The sequence below is a fragment of the Hyla sarda genome, chromosome 4 (assembly GCF_029499605.1).
Source record: "Hyla sarda isolate aHylSar1 chromosome 4, aHylSar1.hap1, whole genome shotgun sequence".
NCBI classification, from domain to species: domain Eukaryota; kingdom Metazoa; phylum Chordata; class Amphibia; order Anura; family Hylidae; genus Hyla; species Hyla sarda.
In genome coordinates, this window is record NC_079192.1 from 52,011,889 (window position 1) to 52,029,985 (window position 18,097).

General features: G+C 40.8%; 1 protein-coding gene and 1 long non-coding RNA gene across 3 annotated transcripts in view; one reads left to right on the top strand and one right to left on the bottom strand.

Moving 5' to 3' along the window:
* PLEKHA2 (pleckstrin homology domain containing A2) overlaps window positions 1–18,097 on the top strand; it is an 82,340-nt gene that overhangs the window by 37,393 nt on the left and 26,850 nt on the right. For both annotated transcript variants that reach the window (XM_056570912.1, XM_056570911.1), the window contains 2 exons: window positions 12,192–12,323; window positions 13,415–13,567. In XM_056570912.1, coding sequence (XP_056426887.1) covers window positions 12,192–12,323; window positions 13,415–13,567 — 285 coding nt within the window. The remainder of the gene's footprint in view (window positions 1–12,191; window positions 12,324–13,414; window positions 13,568–18,097) is intronic.
* LOC130367918 (uncharacterized) lies at window positions 15,429–17,941 on the bottom strand. The gene is made up of 3 exons (XR_008892215.1): window positions 17,776–17,941; window positions 16,181–16,313; window positions 15,429–15,785 (listed from the first exon to the last, which is right to left on the bottom strand). It is a non-coding gene; the product is annotated as an uncharacterized LOC130367918 (long non-coding RNA).

Consider the following 18,097-nt stretch of genomic DNA (forward strand, 5'->3'; position numbering starts at 1 on the left):
CTAACCAGTAAAGAGATGTGAGGTGTCCTCAGTAGGTTTTAACCTAACCAGTGAAGAGATGTGGGGTGTCTCCAGTAGGTTTTAACCTAACCAGTGAAGAGATGTGAGGTGTCCCCAGTAGTTTTTAACCTGACCAGTAAAGAGATGTGAGGTGTCCTCAGTAGGTTTTAACCTAACCAGTGAAGAGATGTGGGGTGTCTCCAGTAGGTTTTAACCTAACCAGTGAAGAGATGTGAGGTGTCTCCAGTAGGTTTTAACCTAACCAGTAAAGAGATATGAGGTGTCCTCAGTAGGTTTTAACCTAACCAGTGAAGAGATGTGGGGTGTCTCCAGTAGGTTTTAACCTAACCAGTGAAGAGATGTGGGGTGTCTCCAGTAGGTTTTAACCTAACCAGTGAAGAGATGTGAGGTGTCTCCAGTAGGTTTTAACCTAACCAGTGAAGAGATGTGAGGTGTCCCCAGTAGGTTTTAACCTAACCAGTGAAGAGATGTGAGGTGTCTCCAGTAGGTTTTAACCTAACCAGTGAAGAGATGTGAGGTGTCTCCAGTAGGTTTTAATCAAACCAGTGAAGAGATGTGAGGTGTCTCTAGTAGGTTTTAACCTAACCAGTAAAGAGATGTGAGGTGTCCTCAGTAGGTTTTAACCTAACCAGTGAAGAGATGTGAGGTGTCCCCAGTAGGTTTTAACCAAACCAGTGAAGGGATGAGAGGTGCTCCCAGTAGGTTTTAACCTAACCAGTGAAGAGATGTGAGGTGTCTCCAGTAGATTTTAACCTAACCAGTGAAGGGATAAGAGATGTCCCCAGTAGGTTTTAACCTGAAGATCTCCTCACTGGATGGAAAATACTGATCTGAGGTGTCCTCAGTAGGTTTTAACCTATAGATATCTTCGCTGGTTGGGAAACACTGATCTACAGGTTAAAACCTGCTAAGGACACCATAGATCTCCTTAGCCAAGCCTAAGAGGTCCTTAGGCTAAAAAAACAATTAATAAAGAGACAGAAAAGTCTAATATGGTGCTTTAATGACCCATGTACATAGGTGTGTACCAGATTATTTCATCAAATGGGCTCTGTGTATGCAGTCATATACATCCACAGGGGAGGTCCATCATAGAAAACTCTTTTGTAGCATTTCGTAGACAAACGCGTCAAGTACATTTTTTACTCACAGCTCAGACACTGGCCCTGATTTACTAAGAGTGTTGTGTAGTTTTCCGTGTGGGTTTTAATTCCCTACAATTTTTTTCCACAGTATTTACTAGGGTTTCCCTACATTTTGCACTTTTCCCTACATTTTGCTTTTTTTTTAAACACATGTTCTGATCTGTAGGGTTTTCCTCAGCTCAAATCCACCACATTTTCTGTGGAAACCTTAGTAAATGTATTGGGTTTTTGTGAAAATGCCGGGGGCACGCCCACTGTTCGGTAGCCCCACCCCCTTTCCCCAATTGCCACCACCTTTTTCCGGCTTTTCTCAGTAAAGTGGAGAGTTGGTCGTTTTTTTTTTGTTTTTTTTTTTAATTCTGGTGCAAATTCTGGCGCAGACAGAATTCCTGGCACAACACACCAGAATCTGGCGCATGACCTGACAAAACATGTTGGGTTTACAATAGTAAATCAGGGTCATTGTCTTCATTCTGTTTTTTATTAAATTTTTGTAATATATAAATGCGGACAATTCGGGCATGACAACGTCGCAGCTGAAATTGTAACAAACCCTGCCCCTTTTTAGTCTGGACCTGACAATTCGGGAGTCCACCCCCTTACTCATGAGAGAATATAAAAATGTATTTGTTGCGTTTGTCTACAAAAAATCTCCCTGCACTCCTATTTATGGGGTTTTATAGCGTTGAATACATACAGGAGGTGAATACTGCATTTACAACTTTTCACCTTTTTTTATTATTTTTTTTTATTATTGAGGAACTTCTTTTACTGCACTGTAACAATCTTTACTATTATGTACATTCACTGTGCCAATAAAAACTAAAATAGATTTTAATTCCAGGTTGTAATGCAACAGGAAATACACCCATCACTGTAATAAGAAGTGGTTTTCGGGAGGTGTATCCCGAGACATTATTCCATCTCTAAGATGCTTAAACCGAGGTAGAGCGGGAGATGAGCAAATACCAGAGATCTTTCTAAGATGCTGTTACTTAGAGAATCTCTTTAGTTAAACTCTGGAGAGTGGGTGGAGAGAAATCTAAGGCTAAGTTCACACTGCGGAATCTCCACCTGGAGATTCCGAGTGCGACCGGCGCCGACTGAATCAATCGGCACTAGGACCGCACAGACATTGCTGTCTCCAATAGACTGCAATGTGTTTTGCGAGTATTTCCACCTGAAGAATGAGCAACGCCATTCTTCATGCGGAATTTTCAAGTGGATTTTCCGTTCACAAATTTCGCTTCACAAATTCCGAAGTGTGAATTTGTGAAGGGAAACCCATTCACTACACTATACATTTTAGTAAGCGGAATTTCTGCCTGAAATCTCAAAGTGGAATTGCAGGTGGAAATTCCATAGTGTGAACCTAGCCTAAGGGTCCATTCACACGGCAGAATTTCCGCTTGTGTAATTCCGCCTCAAATTAAAGCCCATAGACTTCTATGGGATTCCGCACTCCCATTCACACTTCTGAATTTCTGCAAGCATTGCATTTCTGAGCAGATCTCCCAAAAGATCCACCCAGAAATGCATTGGGGGGACGGCAATGCAGTCCGCACGGTCCTAGTGCCGCCGGCTCGATCTCCAGCAGAAATTCTGCCCAGAGATTCCACAGTGTGAACCCAGCCTAAGAGTACGTTCACACGAGTGGATTTTTTTGCCGGTTTTCCACTGCGTATTTGAAAGTGGACGGGCTCTTCTCGGCTGTCCGCGGTGGAATTTACGCTGCAAAAAATCTCCCGCAGTCCCTACTGACTTCAATGGGGCTTCCGGCGGATTGTCCGTCCGCCGCTGAAAATCTGCTGCGGACAGCCGAAAAGAGCCCGCCCACTTTCAAATACGCAGCGGAAAACAAGCAAAAAAAAATCTGCTCGTGTGAACGTACCCTAAAGGCGTGTTCACCCTTAGAGAGGAATCCACTCTGAATTGGACAGGTATTCCGCATTAAATTCTACAATGTTTCCGCCTTGTTTCATACTCCGATGAAAAGGTTGACTTGTCAAATCCCATGAAGTCTATGGGGCTTTGTATTGCCGATCTTGGGGCTTTGTATTTTAAAATTCACGCCAAAAAAATGCCAATAATTCTTTTTTCATTTTTACTTGATGTTATCATGGAGCAGAAACTGATTTTTTTGCTCCAAAATTTTCCTCATCATTCCTCAGTGTGAACATACCCTAAAGTATAAATTTGTCAAGGATTCCCAATCAAGCCTAGCTCTCCGGCACTGTAGTGCAACCTTGGCACATTGCATAAAATCCCCACTCTGTACTGAAACATCTGTACTTTAAACAGCCTGTCCTACTCTTTCTGCTGCCACTTTATCCCTGGGAATGGTTACAGGTGCGCAACAAAAACAAGAGTACAACACCGCATTTTATTAAACAAAACAATAACAACAATTAATGTTTCTTAAAGTAACATATACACACTTTTATTTAAGGGGGATACTAGATGTACCCCTGCAGTGTCCCACTACAGGGTTCTGTAGAAGAGTGTTGGTTGTAGGAAATCTGCCTTTGTTACTGTTCTGTTTTGTGTATTTTTGTGTTGTTTTTATGCCATTTATATGTAATTACACTATGTAGTTATCTGGTACTTTTATCTGGTTGTGAGACAGATAGCCCATACTTTTAAAGTCATACAATACGTTACATTGAGGAACATTGTGGTTGGTGAGAGGAGCCTTTATGGCAATGACTTTCCCCTCAGAGGGAGGAAATCCTGTCTAGTCTAATCTAGCTTAGAGTGAGAAAGGGGAAGGAGCACCTTTCATTAGTTAGGCTTCCCTGCCTGGAACCGTTTGGGTACCATTACGTATACTCAGAAAGTACTGATTATACTGAGGTTGACACCAGTCCAAAGATTATCAAAAAGGAAATATAGACACAGAAACTTTGGGCAGACATTTCAAAGGAGACCCATAATGCATCTAGGACCTTCAAGGGCTTTAAAGCCTAGAGATGTTGTGGCTGCCACGTCACAGTATTACCTGCACCCCGCATTGTACTTCAATTTCAGTACATTCTTTTTGTGTTAAAACCCCTGGGAGCCAACTAGTGAACACACCTCAGTGAAGACACCTAGGACTAGTACATAAATCTCAGAAAGGCTACAGGAGACCATTGCATATTCCAGAACCCTCACAGTTCACTAGTCTTTTCTGCCCAAGGGACACCTCCTCACTGCGGCCATTGTTTTGTTTGTTACCTCACATGTGACTGTGCTTCTGTTTATTGTGTAACATTGTAATGGACAATACGCAGTGTGTGCCCTGGGGAAAATACACCATATATAGTTCAACCTCTGTCACTATGCTAACTCGCCGAGTGTGGAAAATCCAGTGGAAGACCTCATGTCCACCAATCTCAACCATGAACGTCTCTGGCACCACTGTGTCCACTGGCTCTGTTCCCTGTGACGCTCCCTACGGGGTTCCCCCTTATATTTGAATACAACTATGGCGATGATCAGCAGTTACATAGAGTACATTCAGCCTGCTGAGTCCATTGTCAGCAGTTTTACATAAGGTAACAACAGGGCACATAAAGTTCAGCACTACAGGAGGATTATCAGGCCGACAAGCAGTGTGAAAACCATAGGTTTTATAGGAGGCTGCATAGTGACAGATGAGGCATCACCTCTCTACATGGTATTATTATGCTGTAGTTTATACGGATTATTAGAATCCTAATGAGCCTCCATTATCCTGATATCAATAAATCCTCATCTGCATTGTACTCCGGTGGAAGGTGTTTGGGAGCGGCCATGACTTCCTAAGCTTCTCAAGGAGGTGGATTGTCCTGCCTATGACATGTATGTACTTGAGCAATGCTTACTATGTGTATATATTTACAATCCATAAATCTTATAAATACTTCATATGAAATGACTACCGGTATCATTATAGGAGGGAATCTGCCAGCAAACCCCCAAAACACTGGGTGTGAGGTGCAAATGCAGCACCAACAAGCCACTCTGCCACTGTGTAAGATATAGGGCTAGGGCGGCAAACTGCACACAGGGGATATTACAACTAGGTTTTATGAAGAATCATTATTATTACCACTGCTAAATACTGCAGCAAGATGGCTGCCATTGGTTTACAATTATATATTAAGACCGGATGGGTTGGCCATTTCTTAGCTCTACTACTTCATGTAACGACATACAGATCATGGGGGCACATCAAATGCCGCAGAAGCGATTGATGCCTCTAGCTATGTGTGGCAGCCGCTACATCTGTAGCTACAGGGGGTTCAGAGCTTGAAGTCACTACTTTAACTTTAGAGAACCCCAAGGTCCCTTTGTCACCTGAAAATACAGCAGTACTAGTAGTAGGAACAAAGTACAGCGAGGTCCCTATGCAACACTAGTATATGGGCCCTTCAATGTTCTTCAATAGTTCAGCATATAGCACTCCTTAAAGAGGACTGGAAGCTTGAGTGATGGCCCTAGTATTGATTGTGCACTGGGGCCACTTTACACCCCCCGCAGCAGGTATTTACAGACATACACTGTAGATAAGTTAATAAGACATGAAGCTAGACCCCCAGAGTAGTTAAATAGGTGTCATAGACACAGGCAAAAAAAATTAGTGCCCCAGAGAGTGCAATATTTTGGCACACTATTATCTGGCACCACTTGTTACCATGCCTCTTCCTAATGATAAGGTACAGGAACATAGAGGCAGCAGTCTAGTTATTTGTAATGCCACAGGCACTAACAATAATGGAAAATTCACAGGTCATGGTTATTACCGTCTGTCCTTCACCTACATAACGCTCAAAAGTCCCCCTCTATCATCCACTGTCTTAAAACTATCCCTCACCTTTAACGGTAGAAAAAAGGGCTCTTCAGGTATTGGCCCATGTTAAGCCTGCCACCCAGGTACTTCGGTTAATTTGGTAAAATTGCTGAAATTTTCAGAAGCCCTCTCCCCTCTATAATGTCCATATGTCCCAAAAAGGCATAAAGATAAGGCTTGGCATTATGAAACAAGCTTTTAAGATGGCCACTGTTATACAGATCATAACTAGAAAAGAGCGAATGGATTCAGCACAAATTGGGTTTGGTCTGAGCTTCACAATAAATTCAGATTTGTTAGATCCAAACCAAGTCAGGATCCAAATGAAATGAATCTAATGGTCAGATAATCTCAGGAGATTTGCTCAGGTTTAATTTTAAGATTAATTTATACAATTGAGGAAACACTTCTTATTGTGTCCATTAAACCATTGTGCCCACCATTCATGTTTAAATTACTATGATAGTAAAAACTCAATCCCTTAATACCCAGTTCATTCATTATGGTAATTTAACCCCAAAAAAACATTCAGTTTCCACTTGATGCACCAAATCCTGAGTAGATCAGCCACCTGGCAGTCAACAACAATTTTCAAGGGTAACCGTTTTGAAGACGGGGATGGAGGCTGCAATGCCCCATTGAGCGCCATTTCCTCTAACAACACCCATAACCATATTACCATGTCTGCTTATACCCGCACCAGCTGCTGTTTTTGTCATGTTCACGCTCTGCTTCAGTGAATGCCAAAAATACTGTAAATGGTCAAACCCCAGTAACTCGATTTGTGTTTATCTGCTCTGGTCTGTCATATAAGACAAATCCTATTCGTGTGCAGCCCTATCTAGGTTCTCAACATGTTGTAAAATGACACACAAGCTGGTTGTGTTGCTCCTTGGACAGGGCCAGTTTTATAGAAAATGTCCCTACCTGCCATTTTAGACAGTTTTTCTTGTAATGTCACCAAATACTGTCATACTGCCATATAACGTCACAACAATACTGCCACATACCACTTACCGTAAATATTTTTTAGGACCCCATCAATCCTTCCTTAAAGAGTCAATATAGTCCTCACATAAGACCTATCCACGTGTAGGACTACGTTCTCAACTTGTGGTAAAATTGGATTTGTGTTTATTACGGGTTATTACCCCTGAAGACCATTTGAATGTATAATAATTGTTTTATCTTTACTGGATTAGAATATGTTGGCATGATGTAGCCGATTGGAAATTTTTCTATAACTTTTTCTATGGAAGTTCTTGAGTAATTTTTTCATTTTGAGAGTATGTCATTAACCCCTTAAGGACCAAGCCCATTTTAACCTTAAGGACCAGGCCAATTTTATTTTTGCGTTTTTGTTTTTTCTAAAATCCCTAACTCTTTTATATTTCCATCTACAGACCCATATAAGGGCATGTTTTTTGCGTGACCAATTGTACTTTGTAATGAAACCTCTCATTTTACCATAAAATGTACGGCGAACCCCAAAAAATATTTTTTTAGGGAGGAAATTTAAATGAAAACCACAATTTTGGACATTTTGGAGGGTTTCGTTTTCACACTACACACTTTACGGTAGAAATGACATGTGTTCTTTATTCTGTGGGTCAATACGATGAAAATGATACCCATGGATACTTTTATATTTTTGTACCGCTTAAAAAAAAGCAAAATTTTTTTGTAGAAAATCAGTAATCTAAAATTGCCCGATTTTGACCACCTATAACTTTTTCATTTTTCCGTATATAGGGCGGTATGAGAGCTTATTTTTTGTGCCGTTATCTCTACTTTATATTGATACCACATTTGCATATATAAAACTTTTAGATATTTTTTGGGGATTAAAATGTGACAAAAAAAGCAGCATTTTCAGATTTTTTTGATTTTTTACGTTTACAATTTTCCCCATACGGGATCATTAACATTATATTTTGATATATCGGACATTTATGCATGCGGCGATACCAAATATGTTTATAAAAAAAATTATGCTTTTTGGGGGTAAAATGGGAAAAACTGACAATTTTCTTTTTTTTATTGGGGAGGGGATTTTTCACTTTTTTAAAACTTTTTATTTTTACATTTTCTACCTTTTTTTTACACTTTTTATGGGGACTATCTATAGCAACCATTTGATTGCTAATACTGTTCAGTGCTATGCATAGGACATAGCACTGATCAGTATTATCGGCTACCTCCTGTTCTGGAGACGGACGGAGGCTGGTGAGGGGACCTCCGTCCGCCATTACAGACGATCATCTATTTTAATGTGCGCATTGCCGCAGATGCCGTGATCTGTACTGATCACGGCATCTGAGGGGTTAAAGGGGTATTCCAGGCAAAACTTTTTTTTATATATCAACTGGCTCGGGAAAGTTAAACAGATTTGTAAATTACTTCTATTAAAAAAATCTTAATCCTTCCAATAGCTATTAGCTTCTGAAGTTGAGTTGCTGTTTTCTCACGTCCCGGGAGCTGTCCAGCTCCTATGGGGATATTCTCCCATCATGCACAGCTCCCGTGACGTGACATCATCATTGGGCAGTTAGACAGAAAACTTCAGAAGCTAATAACTATTGGAAGGATTAAGATTTTTTAATAGAAGTAATTTACAAATCTGTTTAACTTTCCGGAGCCAGTTGATATATATAAAAAAAGGTTTTGCCTGGAATACCCCTTTAAAGGGGTATTCCAGGAAAAAACTTGTATATATCAACAGGCTTCAGAAAGTTAAACAGATTTGTAAATTACTTCTATTAAAAAATCTTATTCCTTTCAGTACTTATGAGCTTCTGAAGTTAAGGTTGTTCTTTTCTGTCTAAGTGCTCTCTGATGACACCTGTCTCGGGAAACACCCAGTTTAGAAGAGGTTTGCTATGGGAGTTTGCTTCTAAACTGGGCGTTTCCCGAGACAGGTGTCATCAAAGAGCACTTACCCAAAAAAGAACAACCTCAACTTCAGAAGCTCATAAGTATTGAAAGGATTAAGATTTTTTAATAGAAGTAATTAACAAATCTGTTTAACTTTCTGGAGCCAGTTGATATATATGTATATATATATATATATATATATATATATATATAAAATTCCAGGATAGCCCCTTTAATGGCAGACATCCGTGCAATCGCGGATGTCACCCATTACCGGGGGGTCCCAGCCGGAACCTGCCGTGTATGACACGAACACCGCTCCAATGCCCGCGGTCATACACAGGACGTAAATGTACGTCCTGGTGCGCGAAGTACCGCCAAGCCAGGATGTACATTTACGTCCGTGGTCATTAAGGGGTTCATGTTGCGTGTTTTCCAATGAATATTTTATTACAGTACATACAGCGCATACCCTGTGAATCCATTACAATGGTGAGTGGTCGGATCACTTTTAGCTTTTGTGCCTAGACTCTGCAGCTTCATCTCACAGGACCTCATCATACATGAACAAATAGTGTGCGCGCTTGATTCTGGTGTTATAGGAACTTCTTACATAAGAAACAGAACTACTGAGGAATGATCATACGTCATGTAATTCAGCTGGAAGGAGCTTTATTTAGGTAGTGTGTATGGACTCTGCTATATACCATGTTAAGTTTTTATAGTAGTATATCTAGTCCCACCAGACCTCCAGCTATATAGTAGCGTAGAGTGGCAGAGGATCAATGACTATTGCATAATGCAGTCATATAGATGCAGATCATACAGATTCTAAGGAATAATAATAAAAAAGGATGAAGAGCTCATGTCTACTTCTTTCCCCCCAATGAGCTAGGTAGAGAACATAGAAAATTGGCTTAGTGGGTCATGCTTCCCTTTATGCCAAATGAAGTGGTTTGCGCTACAAATTCCAGACCTTTCTGTGCCAAGATAACAGAGTGCTATAACATGAACTAGACCCCATTTCGATTTTTTTGTTATGTTTGCACTGAGCTTTCTTTAAAAATGTATAGATGTTGCTATACAGTGGTCCCTCAAGTTACAATATTAATTTGTTCCAGGACGACCATTGAATGTTGAAACCATTGTACGTTGAGACCATAACTCTATGGAAACCTGGTAATTGGTTCTGAAGCCACCAAAATGTCATCCAAAAATAGGAAAAAGTGAGGATTAAAGAAAAATAAGTAGATAACTAATATAGATAAAACAAGTCCTTACATATAAAAGTAAGAAAGATCTGCTGGGAGCTGTAATCACTGAGAGTTGTAGTTTTACAACAGCTGGGGGCACCGTGCTTGTGAAACACTGGTCTATGTAGAGGACAGAAGCTTCTTCAGGGTCTTGTACAGAACACGCAATGTCCTAAAAAAATAACATGGAGTCGCCCTCACCTGGTGTCCATAGGAGCAGCTAACCCTGGTACAGGTAAAGTGTACAGAACATGTAACACCTCCCTGTACTGTAGGGGGAGCTACCAGACACCAGTCAGTGCATACACTTAAGTAATACAGGTGTTTTACCAGTGAATGCCCATTCTGATTGGTCAGTTCTTCCATCCATTTACACGTTTCGCAGATTTGGACTGTCTGTACATTGGATGTTGAGTCTGTTTTTATGTTACAATGGTCCAGAATAGACCATTGTATGTTGAAACTATTGTATGTTGAGGCCATTATAAGTTGAGGGATCACTGTACACCAGGCCTCAGTTGCATATTTTCTAACTTTTGGACCTCTGACTACGTTGACAAGTCCTGGATCACGATTACTCCTACTTCCTCCAAAGTTCTTCTGACTCCATTGATAAGTCAAAAAACATCTCTACCCATACTCCCTCTCAAGTTCTTCTGACTCTGTTGATGAGTAAAGGAACATATCTAGTCCTACTTCCTTCCAAGTTCCTGATCGGCTCTTACTTACTGAAATATTTTTTTTTGGGGGGGGGTACTCACTTTCCTTTCAGACCGAAGGCATTATATGTTGGCAAATCAGAAATTAGTTTATGCTTGGTCTGGCTAATTCACCTATCGGGAATGCTAGTGGTATAAATGCTGTGTTTTGTGGTATAACGTCATTTTTTGTCATCACATTTAAAACCCATAAGGTGGGGAAGGAAAGTTTTGGGATACAAAAGGGTCTGTGATCTGAACAGAAATGAATTAATATGAGTTTGTTGGAAGCAGACAAGCTGCAGGGCATATGGTCCTCTCCACACTACACCTGATGATAGAGCTAATAATACTGTGAGAAATGGGCCCCGATCCAGGATTGTGTAACCACTGTCTGGAATGGGAGGCCCGTCATGGCTGATTAACACATCTGCGTGTAAATGGAGCTGAAGAAGCATGCCAATGTGCCAAAGGCAAAGTCACTCGTAACTTTCTGACAATGCGATCACTGCTTTGTGTTGAGACTTTTCCAACGTAGGTCTTTCCCTGCCCATTGTTCTCTAGACAATACTACATGTGAGTTCTATAGGGGGAATTATAGTGTGTGTGTGATCTGGTCTGTCATATAAGACAAAACCTATTCGTGTGCAGCCCTATCTAGGTTCTCAACATGTTGTAAAATTACACACAAGCTGGTTGTGTTGCTCCTTGGACAGGGCCAGTTTTATAGAAAATGTCCCTACCTACCATTTTAGACAGTTTTTCTTGTAATGTCACCAAATACTGTCATACTGCCATATAATGTCACGACAATACTGTCACATACCACCTAAATATTTTTTAGGACCCCATCAATCCTTCCTTAAAGAGTTAATATAGTCCTCACATAAAACCTATCCACGTGTAGGACTACGTTCTCACCTTGTGGTAAAATTGGACACAAGTTGGTTGTAGAAAATGGGGACCCTACTTGCCATTGTATACAGTTTATTTTTGTAATTTCATATTATACTGTCATACCACTATATAACTGTAGCTGCAGGACTCTTAATTTGAGATATTGCCATAAAGTTCATATAAACTACCAATATAAATGTTAGGACCCATGCAATTCCCCCCTAAAAAGCTAACATAGCTCCCACTGCAACTTAATTCTTAAAAATACTGCCATATACCAATATATAATGCTGGGAGTTGTAGTTTTGCAATGGCTGGAGAAACACTGGTTAGAAAACACTGTCTTAAACCATGTAGCCAAATAGCAAGCGACAATTGGTCTGTGCAAATATTGGGCCCAAAAATATTGGGCTAAAAGAATATGGCATCTCATCATACAACTGATCTTCTTTTGTCCAGTTCATAAAAGAGTGACTATGTTGTTCTTCAGGTACCCAGACCAGGATCGGCTCAGACCCCTGAAATAGGATCCACTGGATCTGGATCCCAGGAGAAGAAGTCTCAGACTGCATACAAGACAGAGATCATTGGTGGAGTAGTCGTGCAGACTCCCATTAACCAGGTGAATTTTGTCAATCTTAAAGGGGTTATACGGCCAAAGACATCTTATCCCCTATTCATAGGATAGGGGATAAGATGTATGATCGCAGGGGCCCCGCTGCTGGGACCCCCTGCGATCGTGCAGCACCCGCACCTGGAGATGCAGACCCGCATAGAATGGATAGGCGATAAGATGTCTTTGGCAGGATAACCCATTTAAGGGTTATCCTACCAGAAAATCCTTTAGGGTGCAATCACACGATCGTAACTTTCTGCAGGTTACCTGCTGCGAGTTTCGCCACCATTCATTTCAAGGGGTCATCCAAAAATCCGTAAGGGTGGCAGATTTGCAGATTGTCTGCGGACCTGTTGAAGCAAATGGTAGCAGTGAGTTATGATCATATGAACGTGGTCTAGGGTTTCTTTTCAGAGTTACATTTAGTATTAGGCCGGGTTCACACTGTGGAATCTCTGGACGGAATTTCCGCCGGAGATCCTATGGGTGGTGCAAGGACCTTGCAGACCGCATTACCGTCCCCATAGACAGCAATGCAGTTTTGGGTGGATCTATCAGTGGACCCACTCAGAAATGCATTGCTGTCTATGGGGAAGGCAATGCAGTCCCTGCGGTCCTAGAGCCGCCTGCGGGATCTCTGGCAGAAATTCTGTCTGGTGATTCTACCGTGTGAACCCGGCCTTTAAACTCTATTCACACGGCATAAATTCTGCCTCTAATTAAAGCCCATAGACTTCTATGGGATTCCGTGCGCCTTTCCACTTGTGGAATGCCGCAAACGGAAATTCAGAAGTGTGAATGGGAGTGCGGAATCCCAAAGAAGTCTATGGGCTTTAATTTGAGGCGGAATTCCGCAAGTGAATATTCTGCCGTGGGAATAGATCCTTACTGGTGCCCATTGAAATAAATAGGTGACCAAGTAAGGCATGGGTTGTGTTGAGTCCTCCACAGCCGGAACCGATCTTTGGTTACTGGTTTGACTCATAGAAAGGGGCCCCAAGGACTCATGCTGCTTACAATGGCTGCTGCTTAAAATGTTGAGTTACATAATAGTCGCCATATGTTTTCTCTAATAAGCATTTTCTTTACATTTTCAGAATGGAAATGAATGCCCGGAGGTTTTCCAGCCTGAAGTGTTCCCTCACACCACGCTCCGACGCAGTCAGAGCCTTATGCCTCAACACCTTCATAAACCTTCATCTTCTGTCTGTGCTCTGAAGAGTGGATATTGTGTCAAGCAAGGAAACATGGTAAAGACATCCAGTGCCCTCATCATATATACGGCATTAAAATGTACCTGTCATATCACAGAAAAACAATAAGGCTTCTATATCTTACTCATTAGGTCATGCAGATTCTTTACAGGTCTATTTATATGTCTAGCGTCTATATTTGGCTGACAAATACCTCTGTTCTTCTGCTCAGTCATTGTGGCATCCACTGCTCAGGAAGGGGCGTGTACAGGGCAAGCACTGAGCCCACCCTAAGTCACCATGTAATCACTTCCTCCCTGAGTTTGCTGTGCTTGATCTCTTCATCCAATCACTGCAGGTTGCTCTGTAACCCCCTCTTCTCTGTTTTCATGCTGCAGTCTGATAGGACAGGAGTGAGCACAGAGAAGTGCTAGTCCCGCCCTCACTTCCTGGACTTTGTCCCTGCCTGCGCTTCAGCTGGGAAAAAAATAAGGCTGCAGCTCAACATGATTATGTTCTGGATGGTATGGGGACCACTAGTGTTTTTTTTATAAGCTGGATGATACTGCTATTTATATTATTATTTATACATATTATGTATGGCAGCATGATTACATTGTAATGTGGGTAGTATATGGAATTACTTTCTAGTTCTGAATAGTGGTATTATTTTGTATTGTAATTTTAACACTGTATTATACTTTAGTTTAAAAGTCTATGGTAGTTATATCTGGTACGGTAAAAAAAGTGTTATTTATCACTCCATCATATTGTAGTAATATTTTGCAGTATGATGTGAATACTATTCTGGCATTACATGGCAGCTTTATGTCAACACTCTTGGATACTGCTTTAAATGCTGTATGGCAGCAATTACATTATAATGTAGGTGCTATATAATATTGCTATTTAGCTTTGTATGGTGGTATTATTTCGGCACTGTAAGGCAATATTGTAAGCAATATTTGGTATTTCCTCCTCATATCATATTATCTCATCCTCTTATCCTAATATCATATTAGCAGTTTATTATACTATTTTTGCACTATATGGCGGTGTTGTTTTTTTCTATGGCTATTTATAGGAGCGTTATAGCATTATAATAAATTATTAATGCCCTGTATGACCGAATTATTTTGGCAGCTGTACTTCAGTAATATATGACATTATAGTTATTAAGCACTGAATAGTGGTATTCTTTTGGCACTGTATGGCATCATTATTACATTATAATGTGGGCACTACATAATATTTCTATTAAGTTCTGAATTGTGGTATTTTGGCACTGTAAGGCACTGTTATAGGGGCATAATACTAGTACTGTACATAGTACTGTCATTTAATTTAACACTCTTTGGTGGTATTATTTTGTTGTAAAAGTATTGTGTTATTTATCACTATGGTATATTGCATTATTTTGCTATTTTATAATTTGTTTTTATACTATTTTTGCACCATATGGCAGAGTTATTTTGTATGGCAAATTTATGGGAGCGTTATTGCATTTATAATAAATTAATAATGCGCTGTATGGTCAAATTATTTTGGCAGCTTTAAGCTGGCGCTGTATAGCAGCATTATCTCAGTAATATATGACGGTATAGTGTGAAATGCTACGATATTACTATTTGGAGCTGTATAGTGTTGATATATGACAGTATAATGTGGGAAGCTATGATATTACTATTCAGCTGTACAGAGTGGTATTATATTGGCACTGTATGGTGGTATGTAGCCAGGTTGCTTGTATGTCATTCTGTTCCATCCACACATTGAATTTGAGTGAACAGCAATGTTACATGGAGTGAAAGTGAGCATGCTGGGTGCAAGTGATATTTATATACACTGTACTCACACCCGTTGATTAATCGGCTCAGCTATGCCATTAATATAAATGAATGAATGTTAAATAGCGGTTGTAGTTATAAAGGCCACATTCCTGCACCAACTGGTTCTCCCCTTTACCAGTATATTATTAGGTAGGAGACTATATATAATTACATGCACGATGAATATAGAGCGTTTTATAGTAGACATTTAGGGCTACACGATGACATACCACCCCGTACAAGTCTCCATAAAATTCTTAGTGTTTCATTCCAATGATAATTGTAAAATTTTGTCTGAACCAGTATTCGGGCCATATGTATGAAATCCCAGCACTATTTTGCCAGTCGGTGCCAATTCTTCATCCCGGGCCTCATGTACTTCACACCGCTGATGGGTGTTTGGTTACTGGATACAAGTCTATGTGTGGTACAGCTTCACCCGAGACCTAATTAAAGGACAAGTGTAATGAAATAATAAAGAGTCTTATTTCCATGGGAATGTTAATGACACCCTGCTCACATATTCCATTCATTAGTTCTAGCGCTGAGGGCGAGCAGCCAGGTATTTTCTGTGACACCGCCCTGGCAGTTCAGGTGAGTGTGCGGTCAGGAAATCAGATATCAAGCAGCTATGTGGTTCTTCAAAGCTCAACTGTGTGGCACCGACAGAAAAGTTTATGGGTGCCACTTACCTGCAGGTGGGGGTGGCAGCCGAGGCAGAACAACATGTGGGAACTGCTTGTTCAGCTATAAAGTCTTAAAGGGGTTATCCAGTATTTTCTAAAAAATAATAGGGTGCTGGGACAGGAAGAGGGAATAGAAAAAAAAATGGCATACTTACCTAGCCCCAGTGCCTCACTGGTCCCCCACAACTCCTGGTTGCCTCTGTCTGGTTCCCCTACAAGTGCTTGGTGCCATCTGGGACAGTAATTGGCTTTGCTGACAGGGGCTGAACCAAGTGCTGGTCAAGGTGGCTGAAAGAAAAGAGAAGATCAGGAGATCAGCAGGGGACCGGGGTTTGGTAAGTATGCCTTACTTTCTATACCCAGCATCCATGCCTCCGTCTCCTCTGCTCTCATATGCCCGCCCAACTCGCGTTCACATGGGCAAAGGGGGTGTCATGAATATTTATGAGGTGGGTGAGAATATTTATGAGGTGGGTGAGTATATATTTAAAGCCAACGATTAACATATTAGCAATGGAGGCTAATACATTGTATACCTATGGAATGGCAGCACCAATCTGGGTGAGTAATACATGATTTTAATCCCCTTCACCTGCACTATAACCCTCTGCATTGGGTTAAATGCAGGTGAACATGTTAGTTTCCCTTTAAACAAAATATGCAAGGTAGCTACCCAAGTATTTTCCCCAGGAAAGAATTTGATCTACAGTGCCCCCTACTGCAGGTTACTTTCCTTACAATTAATGTCCCACCCTTAAAGAGCCTTTAAAACACGATAAGGGATTATATGCCAAAACAACAACATGGGACAAATCAAGGTTTGTGGAAGAAATGTGCGGGTTCCTCTTCTTTATTTTCAGCCTAATAATGGTAGCCCCAAAAAAGTGCCACATAATGCTCAAGTACCCTTGATATCAATACCTAAATAATACCACCGTAATACTGGCCAAACAGATGAGATTAATGTTGGTCAATCCTGCCGATTTCTGGCCATGCAGGTCAATCCCAACTCTTCTTCGACAGCAGATGTTTGGGTTATGATCTGGCATTAAACTAAAGATCATTTAGACTTTTACGAACCCAATTGTGCCAGGCCTAGAGGAGATCTGGTAATCACTCCCTTGGTTGGGACTTGGACTACTCACACTACATGTGTCTAAAGCAGAAGAGGAAATCTGGCATCCCATAGCTCTTCTTAGGTATTGATCTGCATTGCAGGAGTAGGCTTAGCACAATGTGCGACCAAAGATCTAGCTTCCCTGGCCATTCTAGATGGCCACACAATGGCAAGGAGTGCCATAAGTATTGCAGCATCATATATTACAACAGACAGATCCACTCTAAAAGCAGAAATCAAGGTATCTTTGGGGCATGTGTATAATATATTTGTTCAATAGTAAGATCAGAGATGGTGAGGAGAGTTAATTGTGGCTTCTCGATGGGTGCGTCTAGTGTGAAACCTTCCTGCCTTCTTTCCTGTCTTTGGTTTTTGTGGTTATTGGGCTGAATAAGATACAAAGACGGTACTGTGACAAGAAGAAATGAGAGCTACAGAGGTGTGTGAGGTGTTACTGTGCTATAAATAAACGGAGAGGTGTTACTGTGCCATATGTAATGGTGCCACTATATGGCACATTGACGCCTCTTCTGTCATTGTTATCTCTATATATAGCACAGACACCACACAAGACATTTATAAGTGACATATGTAAGGTGGGGAGACTGAAATCTGTAATAGGTTCCCACCTACCTTGTGCCATTTAATGCTGGTGTCTTCTTACGTGGCGTTGAATAATGTGTCTTTGATGCCTTCCGCCGCATCCTTTAATTTACACCATTGCCTGTTATAGATAATGCGGCATAAAGAGGGTGATGTCACTGTAGAGGGTGTATGATGTCACTTTGGAAGGGTCGTGATGTCACTGTGAAATAAATGGGAATGATGTCACTGTATTACATTCCAAATTCATTGTTGAAATGTTCCTTTTGTCTAATTTTTTGAAAAATCCCAATAAAAATCACGTTAAATGGGAATGATGTCACTGTAGAGCTGAAATGATGTCACCTTGGAG